We start from the raw sequence: 16,490 nt of genomic DNA, 5'->3' as shown, positions 1-16,490 counted from the left end.
CAGCAGCGGCACCACCAGCAATGAGCATGTATTTACAGAAGCGAAAATTACTTGCTCCGCCGTTCTGCGTCGCTTCCAAGGAACCGTTTCGCCTAATATACTGCCACAGAACCAGACGGCAGGAGACGGATGAGAACGCAAAACCATGCGAAGCCACCAAGGACTAACCGGCGGTGGTGTATGCCCCCTGCCGCTGGATGGGCATCGCAAATAAGAAGGTAGCCGGCTGCTAGTGAGCGTTGGGTTGCAGCCAAGCTAAGTCACAAGTAGCCAAGAAGCGTTTGGTTGGCCCCGGACAAACAACCGTACCGAGGACGTCGTCGTCGGTACACAGGGATGGTTCCAAAGTTCCAGCATCGGAAGCCACTATTCTGCCTCCGGCACTCGAAGGAAGAGGAAACAACTTTACTGCAAAACCAAAGCGGTGACGCGAAATGCGCGAGAGCGGTTGGCAATGCCTCGCTCGAAGGTGGTGGGTGCCGCGTACCGCACACCAGCGCGTGCTGTCGTGTCATATCGTCGTCGTCGTCGTCGTCGTCGTCGTCGCCAGCAGCGCATCGTGACTACTACTAGCCTTGCTATCCTCCCGTCGGTCCGTTCTCTGCCTCTGCCTGCATAAACAAATTATGTATTCAAACAAAGATCTCCCTCAACCGGGGGGCTCCGTAGAGAGGTAGAGAGAATTTGTGTCTGCGTGTGAGTGTGTGTGTGTGTGTGTGTGTGGCCAAGTATGTTGGTCGTGTGGCCATCCGGGCAAGGCCCAGTCACCAGCAACCGGGTGGCTATTCGTTTTCGCTTCTTCACATCTTTGTTGGGCTTGGGCTCTAGAGATGTTGCTGCTAGTTGCTCGAGCTGTGCGCGTTGTTGTTGATGTTGAATGTTTGTCTCTCTCCTTCTCTCTCTCTTCATTTTCATTCGAATGCGGCTGGTTCGCAGGGCCTGGCCGCACTGCTGGGGCACCCACGTGGATGGATGGCATGATGTCAAGTGTCTGGCAGCTCAGGTGCACTGGCACTACGCCCAGCCCAGTTGCTCCTTCAACGAGGTCGATCGATCCGATTGAAACGACAGCTGGATGGATGCGAATAGGTTGGAGTGTTCCGGGTTTTCCCTGGGTCGCTATTTTTACTTTTTCTTCTCGCAAATACCGGCACCCCACCACAGATGGTACATACATGTTGTAGCCCACCCCCGGGCAATCCAAACATTGCATGTTACCGCCCATTGATAGCACAGAACGGGGAGGGCTCTCTATTAACATACCGAAGACGCAAATTGGAAACACAAACAACTCTCGGCAAATGTGGTTTGCGACTTTTAAGTAATGTCTCCGAGAGTTTTGCTCGATTTGCATTCGAAAATATTGACCTAGATGCTAGTGCTACACATCCGGTTACCGATGGCTGTGATGTCTAGCGACAGAGAGAGAGAGAGAAAGAGATAGAGAGACAGAGTGAGACAGAGTGAGTTTGCGATAAAACACAACAAAACCACATTCAACTCTTGCTGCAGAATGCTGCTTCCTACTAGCGCCAGTACTTGGCCCATAAAGTTTTATGACTTTCGTCATTCACCCATTCTTTAGAATGCGGCACTGGCTCTAAAAAGGATAAAGAATGTGTCCAGCACGAAACAGCACTCTCGACTTGGAAGTGACATTAAAAAGGAAAGGAAGCCGCTACGAGTGTCTGTCCCTGTCCCTGTTCAGTCACTCGATCGTAGTCAGCGAGCGAGAGCGAGAGAGAGAGAGAAAGAGACAGGGCAAGTGTCCTGTGAGGGATAGCAAAGTGAATTTATGAGCACTGGCAAAGTAGTATCCGCTATCTTTATCCTCTCTTGACTGCTCTACGGAGATATGAATAGTAAAACCAGCCAGCAAATACCTCGTGAGCGCGCATACATACACACAAACACCAACGAACGCGATGCACACCACAGCAATAGAGGTAAGCAAAGCAAATCAACATTTTTATGAAATTCAAATTGAAGAGTAATTGCTTTCGGTGTTCTGTTTTTCCAGGTCCGATGTGACCACCACTCGGAGCGACAGGAATCAGCAGGGACCGAGCCGGGTAGTGCAAAAATAATAACAGGACATGCTTCTGGAGTAATTTGAGTGGCATGGCGAAAGTGGAAAAGTTGGACAAAAGGTTCCAGTTGGACATCCTCCCATTTAAACATTTTTCCTTTTTCAGTTTGAGTTGTGAAAATAGAAAGACAATCCCGGGGAACCCGCAACACAAAGGAAAGCCGTTACACCGGTGGTTAGGATCACAGTAACCAGGGTAAGTGTTTGGCAGGTTAATGACTTTTCTTTAAAACAAAACAAAGCAAAAAAAAAGAGTACGAATGAAAAAAAAACCTTAATGCTGGCGTCGTCGTGATGAGCTTTCTTCACCTCGCAATTTCCCTTCCGACGTTTCATTAAATCAGGCCCCAACCTCGAACCCTGTCCCCTCTGACCTCTCCAACCACTGGCGCCTCCATCGGTTGGCGGCATTAGCCGGCGGTACACACACCACAGCAAGAGCGACAGTGGCATGCGGGACGAAACAATTAAGAAAAGTAAATTGTAAGCGCGAGGCTATCGTGCTGGGCGGCGGCACACGAGATTAGAGCGAGCAGATAAAACGTAAAACCATTTTGCCTCATTTCCTTCCGCAACCAGCGCACGGGGCGGCCATTCCGCGGCCCGACACAATGCCATTTCTCTCTCTTTCTCTCCCTCATTGGTGGTGGTGTAGCTAATGGCACACCCTGGCCACCGGCGTCAGGGATAGAGAGCGTGAAAAAGCGAAAAGGAAAGCAGCAAAGGAAGGGAATAATCGTGAAACATTTTACGAACCGACCGAAGGTCCTGCCGGAAGTAGCAACATACAAAATCCGGGTCCCGGGTTGGCGCGTCAAAGAAATGTAATCAACCAGAGCACCCGAACACCATGGCGGACAATGGTTGCAGGAACCCTCTCCTCACGGTGCCAATCTGGAGGCCCATGCTCGGGGTGAATTCCAGTGCTTTATGGGATTGTTTATGTCTGTCTAAACGCGCGCAGCATTCCATTTCCTCCAAATGAATCTTTTTTTCTCCCGAATGTGTGTGCATGTGTGTGTGTGTGTGTGTATGTGTGTGTGTCTGTGTGTCATCAATCGGTCCGGTCCAGCTGTGCTGCCGGTGCCATCCATCTTGTGAGAACATGAAAGAGGTGGTAACCATCGGTACCCGCCTTTCAGTTGCTATCCTCTGTGCCGCCGGCTATGCTCTGGCCAGGGAGGGAACATATCTCGTCGAACAGAACTCGTGATTCATCGATCCTTCCATGAGGAAGCGTGGAATAGCCGCTAGCCACTAGCCACACCAGCACTCTTAAAACACTGGACCAGGTAATTGTAACAACCAGAAACATAAAATCCACTCCATGGCAGTCAGCTTCACCTTCCATCGTAACCGCTCCGTGTGATTGTGTGCTGGTGTATGTGTGTCTCTATGTGACTGAACGATCGAATCGGCGACCGACAACGGTCAGCCGGTAGTGGACCATTCAAAACACGCGACCATCACGATGCAACAGCGTGCTGGTGTGTGTGTGTGGCGAGCTCAAACTCATTAAAACCTATTTGTGCTATAAAATAATTTCATTAAACTGCAAATGCCTCACGAACGACGGTGCCGTACGTCCTGCATGCTCCACCCAGCGACTGTCTAGCGATGGTCTGCCCATGGTCGTCGTCCTCGTCGTCATCGTCATGACGGTGGTGTTGGTGGTGGTTGGTGAAGTAAAATTAAATTCTTTGATTGCTTCGGACACCATCCGGTGCAGTAGTGCTGGGCACCGGGACCACCACCACCACCACCACGTTCGCCTACGGTGCTGTTGGTGTTGCTGTTGTTCTTCTCCAAAATCCTCCATTCCGCTTGCAGCTTCCGGGGGTGATGGTAGTGATTTGTGTTTTATGCTCCATCGAACACAACCACCTGCAGCCGGAGCATGGTGCTCGGTACGGTCAGTGCCGGTCCTGCGCTGCGAATCCATGTACCGGTTTCTGGTCCGTGGGGTTGCCGGTAGCAACGCGCAGATTAACAAGCTTAATCCTCGCCCGAGCCAACCGGTTGGCCACTGTTGCATCCAATGACGCCGATGCCGGCCCTGGAATTGGTAACGATTATCGTAATCGAATGCAATGATGGTGGCGAGGACGATGGCGATGGCGCTGGTGGCCACTATCGATGGCATCCCGGGGGATACCGCTGGCAGCTGTTGGCGCGATGGCATGGCAGTAGCTTCCGGGGGTGGCAGGCGTCCGTTGCAAGGTCCACGGTTGTCGTCAGGCTCGTCGTCGGCGTCGTCGTCGTCGGCTTTATGTGTGTTGGTAGGGTTGTTGGTGAGGTTTAAGGCTAGTAGTGGCTGTGGAGGGCACCGTTGGCCCATTTTCGGTCATTCATCCCACAGACACTGCTGCTTCTCGCGGACGTAGTACGAGTACTGGTGGCACTTGCGGCACGTCTTGATGCCGCACCGGTAGCTGGTGGAACCGGCGGCACCATTCTGCAGCCCACCACTGTCCGGCTTACCCTTGCAGTACTTCAGCCCGCACGGGTACCAACCGATGCACATCTCGAGCGTACACAGACAGGGCGCCCAAATCGCGCTGACCTCGCTACAGCGCGACGGTTCCGTGATCGTGTTCGCCGTCGGGAATGGTTTCACCACCGATCCCAGGATCGAGATCGATGAGCCTGCCAAATAGAAAAGGGAAAGCGTGAAAGAGAGAGAGTGATACAGAGGGGTAGAAGGAGGGGTTATAGATTTTTCTATTTGGATGCCGGTGTTTGCACGAAACGGTAATCAGCCGCTAGTGGAGCGAATTCCGGCGAATGCTGCCACCGTGTGCCCAGCGCAAGTGGCTCTCCTGGTTGTGTGGATTCCTATCTGAGAAATGCTGGGTTATGATACTCGTTGATGGGTACTTGGGAGTGAAAACACATATTGATGACCAGCGATGGCAATCAACTTCACAAGCGAAGCGTACGAAACAATGTACCGAGAGCAAAGTAGCGAGAGGGACAGAACGAGAGTAATTAGTATCGCATCGTGTCGTGTGCGGACAACAGCGATATACAATGTTGGATGAAGTGTACCATTCGAAGTAATTATCGTAACGAACACTTCAATGTTTTCCTACTCTCAGTGCTTTATGTTTGCAGTCTGGACCAACTTTCGTGAGCCGATGAAATGTGTTTAATCAAGAACGTTCGTATGTATCCGTGAGATTATTGAGGTTTGTTTAAAGTTTCTTCATCCCCGGATATGAAGTTTTTTTTATGTTGTAGTGAGTTTTGTTAATATTGTTTGAAATACATTTTGTTCAGTACAAACCGGTTTTTAGTGTTTACTGAGTTATAATTAACACGAACCATTATTTGCCATTACAAGAAGGGAGATTTAAAACTATTCGTAAATATATCTTACAATAATTTATTGGCTTACCTTCTATGCTTATGTTATAGCAAATTTACAAAACAAAATATAATTTCCAAGAAGCAAACTATCTTCAAACCAAATTTGGAACACACGCTACACAAATTCCAATAAACCCGTCCCGAAGAAGAATAGAATCATTCCAAATCTCGCCACAAAACATTCCACCAAGTTGTTAAGAACCATCGGCGACAACAGCTGTTCAACCGTGATAGAATACCCAACAACTACGGCGGAACGTAATTTGTAAACAATGTCGCAGGTTCCCGTAAGTCTGTTGTGGTTGTCGCGATTTTTTCTTTCGAATTCATGGCGTAAAATAGCTTCATTAGATTCCGCTTTCGAGCAGCGAGCACACACACACACACACACACACACAAACACACTCAGTTCGAACGAAATAGCAGCTGTTACCTACAGTACGAGGTGCCTCGAAAATGGTTTACATCTCATTATGGCTTCGGTCTTAGCATAACCAACAGCGACGATGCGCAGCGCACGACCCGTAGCATCGCGGAACCCGGCAGAAACCAGAGATAGAGAAAATCACTCTATCGATCGTCGTCGCGGAGTATCCAAACGGGTATAAGCGGGTGAAAGCACACTCGCATTCATTCGACAACTCTGGGTGCGGGCTCTCGGTTGGTCTTACACCAACGACGTACAGCTGTCATTTTCTCATCGCTGCATAATTTATGTCAGCCAAACCGTCACCAGCGCGCCATTACACACACACACCAAGGTACACGTGCGCGCCCAGACACACTGGCTTAGCAGCAATCCTTGCAAGGGAAGGGATACGCTTTGGTTCGTCCGTCTGCTTGCTTGCGGTTACGTGCCATAAATCTCCATGCGCGGCAACTCATTCCGGAGCGGTGGGGAGGGGGCCGGTACGGCTCTTCGTGTAACCAATAACCAGGACCAAACCCCTACGAGACCAGAAGAGTGATCGAAGGACGGTATCCAAACCGTGGTCGTCATCGTCGTCGTCGTCGTCGTCGTCGTTGTCGACGACATTGTTGCTGTTGTTCGAACCGTCGCCTTACAGCAGGTTAATCAATTATGGAACGGCCATTAGAAATCGATAGCGGAACCCATTCACCACAGCGAACGTTAATGTCAACCTGGCCGCCGGTAGGTCGTTTTAGCGACAGTAGGGGAGGGCAGAGGGTGAAGCAGCAGCAGCAGCAGGGCCAAAAGTTATGGCACGGTGACGTAGGTTCAACAAGCACACCGAAACCGGTCACTCTCTGTGGCGGTGCGAAATGAATATTTAACTTTTGCTCTGCCGGGCACCATTTCAAGGCTCGTCCATTTTACATCGAACCACCATTAGTCCTGGCGGGGAAGACCGCAGGTGCTTCGAAAGGTTTGTGCCCTCGGTTTCGGTTGGCTAGGTTGTATTTTTCCTGGGGAGTCAGCGGGCGAAAATATGTCCTGAAAATGCTTCATAATCACGCTTAATTTTCCTCTATTTAACATATATAACAAAGCACAAAACACGAATGGCAAAGTGTACGCCAGTGACTGGAATAAAAATGATCGAATCGATCAGGGAATGCCGAGGATGGTTAGCGATATTTTTAGAAAACGAAACACACGCTGTGGTGGGTAGGGAAAGGGGGAGTTACATGCTTTGTACACTCTACTCCACGCCCCGGCCTCAGTGTGCAATCAATCATGGTTGATGAACTGCCATTATGATTTATTACCGACAAATTCCGTCGTGAAATACATTTTCACATACTCCACCATTCCCGCTCGCTGGTACGCTGGCGTACGTTGTAAAAACGGCCACATTCCGGGCCATCGCATACATTCGATGTCGTCCGTCCGGTAGAGCCTGCGACACCAACCCCAGAGAAGCGCCCGAAGCAAGCAGGAACGAGCGATAGCGAGGTTCCTTCTTGGTCGAGCAACAATTGTCAATCAGCACCCTTCGGCTCGGTGGCAATTTCGAGCAACACAAACACACCACTACTTCCTGTGCGCCAGGCGTTCGATATCCCGATATCGGATTGAATCGTAAATTGTATTTCGTTTTTCTTTTTTTTTTTTTTGTTCGCTCGTATTCGAAATTGGAAATAAAAATGGGAAATCTACTACGAACGAACCGGCTCGGCCCGGCCCGGCCCGGCCGGAAGCGTCAAGTGTGTCCGGTCTTCAGTTCTTCTATTATCCTTTTCGATCCTCTAGCAATCTCCACCGGCGCTCCACTTCATCAAGAAGTGTAGCTCTTCTCGGGTGTGTGTGCGCTCCGACACTGGCCAGCCGGAGGCGACAAGCGAAATTGACATTTGCTGTGCAGCAGCGACTACGGCAACATACTAATTCGATATCTGTTTTATTATTTTCTCCTCCCTCCCGGGGGGTTTCATCCCCCCTCGATGCTCGATGGGAACCCGGAGGGAGGGGAATTCTGCACATTCTGTCGCTCTGCTGCTGTGCGATGCTCCAGGGTTTGAACCGTCTTTGGGACTCGAATACCCATTAAAACATCTTTCTGCCTGGCGGCCATTTCGATAGAGAACTTCTTCCAGAACCGACTCCAGAAGAGACTGGCAGCGCAGTGCGGGTTTGGAGTGCGATGAGCTCTCGAGCGCTGGAAATCCTCGACAGCAGTGCGGTAGTACGAGCAGACACACTGCAAAACCACACTCGCGCGCACTGTAGCATCCCAATCAGAGTTATTTTATTCGTCTCGAGCGGTAACGATGGGAATAAAAAGTTGGAAAATAAATACCAACGGGAAGGAGGAAAGCGTGGAAACGCGTAACGGCCTGGAAGTAGTGGGAAAGGGAAGCCAAATCCTTTTGCTCTGCATACAGACACAAACCGACAACAGCTGAAACGGGCCGGAAGCAAATAAAATCGAACATGCACACAAATAGCGCCGAGCACACCGGAAATTGGAGTAGCACTTGCTGCCAAACGGTGGCACTGTGTCTGTGTCTGTGTGTTCGCTCTTTGGTTTGCCTTTGGTGGCCAAACGGTTGCTGTTGTTGTTGTTGTTGTTGTTGTCGTGTCGTGGCGCTGCTACGGTGGAGAGGTTGGCAATAACGAGGAAATGACGATACATGGAATCGATAAATTTCATAAACTGTGGGGCATAAAATAAATAAATTATTACCTTTAAACTACGGATCGAAAGTGCATATCCTGGAGCTGGAGGGGCTTTCGTAAGGATGGGGTGAGGGGCGAGGGGCGGGGGGAACGCTTTGCACCGGCATTAATGATGCTGAATGTGTCCGTCGGGGGAAATGGAGTGGATTTGGAGATCTAACAGTTTTGCTCACGCTCAGGCCTTGGCTCCGGCTCCGGTTGTGGCTTTGATGTTCCGGTTTGAGCACAGCACCGGTAGGGCTGGGGGTTGATTGTGTCTGAGAATCGTCGAATATCCCGAAGCCAATAGGACACAGAGTGGGCACAGTGTGGCCAAAACTGGGGAGTGTGAAGCTCATACGCAGCATTTTATGTTTACGGTGGCGTTCACCATCGACATCGACAGCGTGGATGAGAAGCATTCTACTTGCTGCTGCTGCGACGCATTACATCGTACGCGATAAAATACATTTTCCAGTGAATTTATGACACCCGATTTATGGCGAACGCATTGCATTGCAAACACCAACACCAACAGTTTTCCAAGTATCCAATTTGGCCGCCCCGGAGTGGGTGTGGGAACTATAGTGCGAATGAAATATTGAACCGAAGGAAAAAGGACACTGGAAAGCCTCATAAAATATGATAAACGGAAATTCGAAATGTACGTTCGGTCGGGTTGGCAAGCCACCGTTCCTTGTTGTGGGGCTGGCAGCAAAATACTATGGAACACTACCCCTGTGATGAGATGGGAAAAAGGACACTTCGGTAGGGAGGCAGAACCAAGAAGGGTTGGGATTAGTGGGTAGCGCATCGAGAGTAGCATGCACGTTGGTGTTATTGTTGGACTGTCGGTTTCACATTCAGCGTGCATCTCGGTTTTCAATCGAGCACTTGAGGGAATTTGTTCGAAATTTTGTAACACATTTATCTCAGAACGGAACTGCAATTCGCTTCTGTTGAGCTTTGTTGAAGGGCAATGTATTGATAGTCTAAAAATTATGCATCAGCGATCACTAACCGTAGGGCTTATCGATCATTCAATCACATTAGCGTCAAACAAATCCAACGGACATCGTTTCGAACATCACATTCATTCAGGCCATTCTCGAACTCCATTTTAGGCGCTATAATGGTCTGAAATTCCCGGAAGCCATCACTGTTTTCCTTACGAATTCCATTAGCAATTTGCGGTTGATATCATCGACCTACTGCACGCTGCATGCGGTTCGACGAAATGGTCATCAGACGCTTCATCGATCGAACGTATCACGAAAGGTGTCGCCACAATTATACGATTCCGTAGAGAACCGACACATTTGAATGTTGAATACGAACGCCAAATAATTGAAGTATCATTTTAATATCCAATCAGGTTCAGGGCACGAACGACGAGCTGTGCTCGTGGAAACATAATTTCCATTCCGTAATACCGGCCGACCCCATTTATGCCAACACCTATTTACGGGAGCACGAAGCATGAAACAAAGCAGGTATTAGTGACGGTTACGAGATTTGTTTCGCTTGACAGTGCACGAACCCCTCGCGTTCTTACATAAACACGCTGTAAGCAATGCGGTCGCGGCCAGATAATTCACTAAGCATACTCCATAATTACCTGGCATGCAAAGAGGTCCCCGACCCAGGACCTAAATGGATCCCAAACGAGGATCACGCAGGAAAAGGACCCCCTTCCCCGGCTCATGGTCCATTCGGGTGCGTTAACAACCGCATCTTCAGGGTGTAATAGCAACAGCAGCAGCAGCAGAAGCAGCAGAAAGACACAAAGGATGCTACAGCGAAGACCAAAGGACGAGGGAGCGAGATTGCGGAACCGGGTTTTTTCGTTACAATCGCGGTAAAATCGAGTAAAACTCAGCGCCAGCGGGTCTTCCTGGGAATCCCATTTGCAATGACCTCTAGCTCGCTTTCAAGTGGGAAAACGAAGCGGGTACAAGAGGTTCCGCGAAAAGCGAGAAACGAAATTCTCATCGTTTGCGTTTGCTTCGCCGGAACCTTTTGAGGTCCGAAAGGATCACTAACAGCGCACGATGGAGTGGTTTGTAAATCATCAGTTTCGGTGCAAAAAAAAAAGGATGATCCAACGGGCCGAACCCAGCACGTCCCTACGAGCACCATCTATTTCGCTTCGAAGTTTTTGTATTCGCCCTTTTCGTCTCCCCGGAGGATGGACACTTGGCTTGGCGGTCGGGGCATGCCGGGGTCGCTCGCTTACGAAACTAAATAAAATTCCAATTTAAATTTTTCCACTTTGTAATTCTCGGTATTACTTCTTCATCCGCTTGGAGCTGTCATCGGTAAAAGTAAACAATCCTTTTTCCTTTCTCTTCCATGGAACGCTCTCTCGCTCTGGGAAGGAAAACTGATCCTCTTGGACAAACAATGCTTGAACCGATTACAGCGTTCTCGCCGAGTGAACCGTGAGTGTCTTCTGTGTGTCTCTGCATCCGAACTGAGGGACAATCTTTTGCGTGGCCTCCGGTACGAGAAACGAGGATGGGGGAAGAATTCAGACAAATGGAAGAAGAAACCGTTCATTAGCACTCGGCATTGCCATTCTGCTGATTATGTCCGCGCATCCTGTGGAAGTGATCGCGTTTGTCTCAACAGAAGTGTCAGTGACGGGTAGCCTGTCCATCACACCATTATCTTAATTATTGCGTACGGAAATATAACGAATTCGGAGACCCTTTTTTCCATTTCCTCGAACGGGAAATACCACGTGTTTTCTTACCTGGAAGTTCGGCCCAGGCCTTCAGATCGGTGTCCCGTACGTACGTCGATTCCTGTGCTTCCGCGCACAGCGGTGCCACGTGTCGGGATATCGGTGCTGCTCGGTCCAGCAACACCCAGCCGGTCATGGTGTAGTTTTCTTTCCCTCGATCTTCCTCTGGTGTTCGGATAGTGCTAGGATTTTTCTGTGAAAAATTGTGAACACCAGCAATTCGGTGGAAATTAGAAACGAGGCTTATGGGTGATTCAAAGAAAAAATCGGGTAGAGTTGTTAAATTTTGTCGATTTTCCGAAAATAAAAATTTCTTCACTGAGAGCTACCTTTGTGGAACTGAGCGTGCGAACTTTAACACGTTACCGAAGAGTTTTACATCAGTTGATGATATACAGCATTATTTTCCTTCACACACATATTCGCTGCACTGAAATAATTTATGTTCCTCCGTTTTGAACATCAAATTTATGCAAAACATAAAATCTATTAACAAATAAATAATCCGAACTTAATACGAACTCTCATTCCAAAAGTATAGGATTGTTATATGAATCTATAAGGCAAATCCGGAAAAAACTTCTCATAAAGAATCGCATTCGCGAGAAGGAATTCTTGTAACTTTTAACTCAGCCCTTCAGTGGGTTCTGAACCTATTTGCTCGATAATTTTATGGAATTGTTACAGTTGTTTCTAAAAGCAATGTAAACTCTTCAATTTGCATCATAGTTAAGATCATGTTTATCGTTCTGATTCACTTCCACCGCTCGCACATTCCGGCACCATCCACGTCCAAGCCAAATGGTGCCGGCGTGGTGAAAGGCAAACACAAAATTAATATCCAGCGAGTTCGCGCCCGAGTTATGACGTCCCACCATGCCTGTCGTCGGATCAAGGCGCCCGTTTTTGTCCGGGGGGTCACCACGCGCTCTGCCACTCGCTGAACGAGAGCGCACGAGAAAGTATTTATAAAATGCATTAGATGGAAAGCTTCGGGCAGGGAGCAAAAAAAAAACAGAAAAGAACTCAGCACAGGAAGGCACACAAGGCAGGAAGTGCAAAAGATCCAGAAGTTCATTTTACGTCAGAAACTTTTCTAATAAGTCACACGTTTCTAGCCTCGCACGATGTCTTCCTCGCACGGCTTCTGATGCCGCTCCTGGCACGTCTGCTGCAGGATGCTGCTAAGTCGGTTTGCAGAGTTTGGAAGCGAACGATGATTCAAAGAACTTTTGGGACCGGCAGCATTTTTCAACTTTCCATCCATCGCTCGCTGTATCTGTTCTATTTTCACCTTTTTGCCAACGACTTCGTGGCGCGGCGTTAAGTGATCAGGTGAGCATGAAAGTGGGTGCTTTACGATGGATCAATCCGCAAATTTCATTATATTTTCGTTATAACAGAAACTGACATAGCCAAAAGTCTTTAGAAGGCATATTCAGTATTGCACTGTGAATTGTATGTGTTATACGGATGATATAACTTTCCAACAGATGCATAAAGCAAAACTCATATAACTTTGTGGAGCAAAACCATCACTCCGTCTGTATTGCTCACTATACAGGCGACGGATAAAACAAAATCATTCGACGTGACATACATTTATGCCTCCAGAGCACGTATCCTACTGCATGTCCATCTGTCTACAGCATGAGCATGATAGAGTATAGATACGCCCGGCACGACACAACCTCTGGCACTCCATTGGAACGTATTTGACGGTGACACAACGGAAGTGATTGTCACAGGAAATTACGCTACCAACGACGGTACGAAACCTGACCATGCTGATGGTAGAACAGGGCGTACCATAAAGCCTAGCCGGGCCTAGTCAACACGGTACGGTACAGAGGCAGGTTTTGTGAGTGTCGTTACTTCCGAGGACAAGACTCACTTCGCTTTCAGTAGCGAGCAGCCTCTCGGCCTCGGTGTGACATCTCTTCACCGATTGCCCATCCACACCGATCAAACGGACTTTCTCGATGTCGTACAGACACACGAAATGCCAACCGTGGTCCTGTTTCGGCATGTTCGGTTCTGGCAGCCTAGTGTCCCCCTGGCAAAGCTCTAGAAAGGTAGCCATTTCTTTACTCCAACGTGGTAAGTCGTGAGGGGTTCCGTGGGTGTGCCAGTGGAAAGCAGTGGAAGTACATTTATATTCTTTACCTGTCGTAATTTCGCCATCGCATCGGCCGTGATGAAATCGCCTTTCTGGAATTTCGTCACGAAGCACATCACCTGGTACTGGCTCTGGCCCCGTTCCTCCTCGCCGAGCACGAGCGCCTTTAGCACTTGCACTTCCTGCGGTGAAAGTAAATAGGGAGAATGTTTATCAGAAAAGTAGCATCATACGATGAGGTTTAGGTAAATGGCATGAGGAAATTGTCTTCACGAAAAATTCAAGCCGAACGATTGCTTCCTTTCGACGTCCTTGTGATTGCTGGTATTGTATTTTGAACGTATTCGAGACTATTTTTGATAGACTTAAATATGAAATATCTATTATAAATTGAAACTTGCTTGTTAAATTGCTTATTGGCTAAAAACAATCAGCAAATGTCCAAACAGGAATATAGAAGAGCAGAATATTGAAGTCCAGCAGAACTGCTATCGTTGTTCGAACTAAATCTCCCAAAGGTGCCAGAAATAGCTTTCTATAATCTGTAACAATACATCGCCAATGTGAGGGGTAAGTAACGAACGTTGAATTGTGTAACAATTCAAAGCCAAATCCGCGTGAAATGATCGATCGATTCTTGTTTTTGCTTCAAAAACAAAAGCATGCTCTGCCATTTGAAGAGTCATTTGGTTAACAGCGCATCAGCACCATGGTGTACGTGCACGGTTTCACGCATTCGTGTCGTCACACCTAAAGACCACGCGCTCGTTCACTTGGAAGCACTCGAGATGGAACATTTATTTACAAAACACAACAGAATCCTCTTAAAACCCGAAACAGAACATGCAAAACCCATCGATTCCGCCTATCAATGTCGCCCACGCCGTCAATGGCCATCATCATCTATGCGGCCGACGATATCAATTCTAGACCCAATGCTACCCCGCCCGTGCTGTCGTGTGGGAATTTCTGCTGTACTATCCCGGAGCTTAATCGTGAATGCTGCATGAGCTCGATGCATGCGCGGTGGGCGACCATCGTGCGACGGTTGGTCATGCAATGTGTAAAGCGAATTCTCGTTGTCCCGGTACCGATCACCGGTAGGTTGGACCGTCGTCCTCAAACGTCGTCGTCGTCATCGACCACTGACAGCCCTAGGGTGGAGAAGGGAGGAAACGTAATTCAATCGGATTTCAATGCTGTCATCGTATATCACATAAAGGCACGTCACAGCGGCTGCCTGCTGCACCAAACCGAGTGTGTCCCGTTGTTCGAAATTCGTGTCCGAGCGTTACCTTTCCTGCAATTCGCCGATGCATCGCATTTCATGAAACATAAGCCGAACTGGTGCCAGGCAACGCGGAATACCAAACCGGCCAACGAAACGCGTCAAAAAATGTTCGACGCAATCCCTGGTGGCAGCAGCAGCAGCGTTGCCGGATTCTCTGAGCACGAGCACGTCTATCGGGACGTCCAGAAATGGACAGATCCTTGCCGCAAGTCATAAAGCTTTCACGGGATGATGGCGCTGCTGCTGCTGCTGCTGCTGCTTTTTCTTCTGCAGCACAGGTACCTGAGCACACAAACCTGAGCTGAGGGCGTTTTTCATCAACGGCTTGTTAGTGGTAACAGAGTATGCACTTCAGCAGCACCTGCTGCTGCTGCAGCAACGGTTTTAGTGCACATGACACAAGCTGGGCATTCGTTTCCGTAGAAAAATCACTCCCGTTTTTTTCCCCAGATCACATTACTCGATGATCCTTTGTGGTGCTATCTATTTGAGTTCTGTTCAAATACATCATCGGCTACAGTTTTACCGACATTTGGTTTCGATCTCACCACAACTTCCGCCGGGTGTTCGCCCGGTTCCGACGCCATCATCCCAATGCCGTTTAATGTGTTCAAGCAAATCATAAAACGATTTCCATTAAAGCAACGAGAAATAAAATGTTACGACCCACCGGGAAAAAAGGTAATTACTTCCAGTTTGGGGCTCGTCCCTCGTTTCTCATCGAAAGATCGGATCACTGAAACCACTCTATTACCGCGCACGGGATGGCACACCGAACGAACGGTGAAGGAAGATCCCTCGATGATAACCCTATTAGCAGGTGCTTATTCAAATTTTGCTTTCCATCAGCACCGCACCGCGTGCGGCTGCGTTCCTTCCGGTTCCCGATGCGGCTAGCCATAAGATATCGCTTTGACGGTCTCGATCCCTCGAAGCAATCAAAACCCCGCTTTGAGTAAATGTGTATAAATACATATCCTTCCCGGACACCATCCCGGTATCGATGCAAACAGGGTTCAAGCCAAGCCCAAGCCTAACCTAATATTTACTTTCGAGCAGAAGTTTGTCGGGTGAGCCGGTTTAAACTCGGGTTTTGCTAGGATCCCGGGGTTCTACGTAGCATGCGGAGGGTTAGATCGAGAGAACAGGCGAAGGGTTTAATTGTTCAATTTTATTACTTTCCTCGAACCATTTCAAATGAACAGCTTTGAAATTAACTGTACGGAGGAAAGCTAGCAATTTAATTGCAGAATACTTAGAACAGGAATAGCAACGCGTTGTACGTTTTGCAAATAATTATTCCTTAGCTTCGCTTCTGCAAATGTTGTACTAAAGGCTTCCATATTTCGTTCAACAAGTACTAAACTGTTGAAGAGTGTCTAAAGGAAACCAAACAAGATCACCAGCAGCACCAGCGACTGGCAGTTGCCAGCTTGCAATGCTGTAGTTGCTCCACCTGGCGAGTCGGTGTCGAAAAATATAATAAAACACCAATACACACAGAAGAATGCGAAAACTATGAATGCGGATTGTCCGGGGGCGAAAATAATTTTCACTTCGCTTAATAATAGTTTAATAGTGTTCTGCATAATTAATTTTCCCGTTGCAACCCTGTCCATCTTCAACGAATCCCGACCGCGAAGCCCGACACCGAGCTACCACGCCATAACCACAGCCACGCCACACTCCTTCGTCTGTTCGCTCGACGACGGGGTGGCAAAAATGCCAGTTCGCTCGGTTGGTGTTTGGGAAAAC

The 16,490-nt window shown here is 48.5% G+C and overlaps 2 protein-coding genes across 3 annotated transcripts in view; both read right to left on the bottom strand.

The window, feature by feature from the left end:
• The window catches only part of LOC125960040 (cGMP-dependent 3',5'-cyclic phosphodiesterase-like), a 427,252-nt gene that overhangs the window by 95,534 nt on the left and 315,228 nt on the right, over nt 1-16,490 (bottom strand). The gene's annotated exons all lie outside the window — the stretch shown is intronic.
• Nucleotides 3,931-16,490, bottom strand: part of LOC125960105 (out at first protein) — a 47,905-nt gene continuing 35,345 nt past the window's right edge. The window contains exons 3-5 of the mRNA XM_049693299.1: nt 13,492-13,626; nt 11,335-11,518; nt 3,931-4,735 (exon numbers count right to left, since the gene is read on the bottom strand). Of these exons, the coding sequence (XP_049549256.1) occupies nt 4,434-4,735; nt 11,335-11,518; nt 13,492-13,626 (621 nt within the window). The 3' untranslated portion in view covers nt 3,931-4,433. The remainder of the gene's footprint in view (nt 4,736-11,334; nt 11,519-13,491; nt 13,627-16,490) is intronic.

This window comes from Anopheles darlingi, chromosome 2 (assembly GCF_943734745.1).
Source record: "Anopheles darlingi chromosome 2, idAnoDarlMG_H_01, whole genome shotgun sequence".
Classification (NCBI taxonomy): Eukaryota; Metazoa; Arthropoda; class Insecta; order Diptera; family Culicidae; genus Anopheles; species Anopheles darlingi.
Note: the sequence above shows the minus strand (reverse complement) of the source record. Positions and strands in the feature narration are given on the sequence as shown.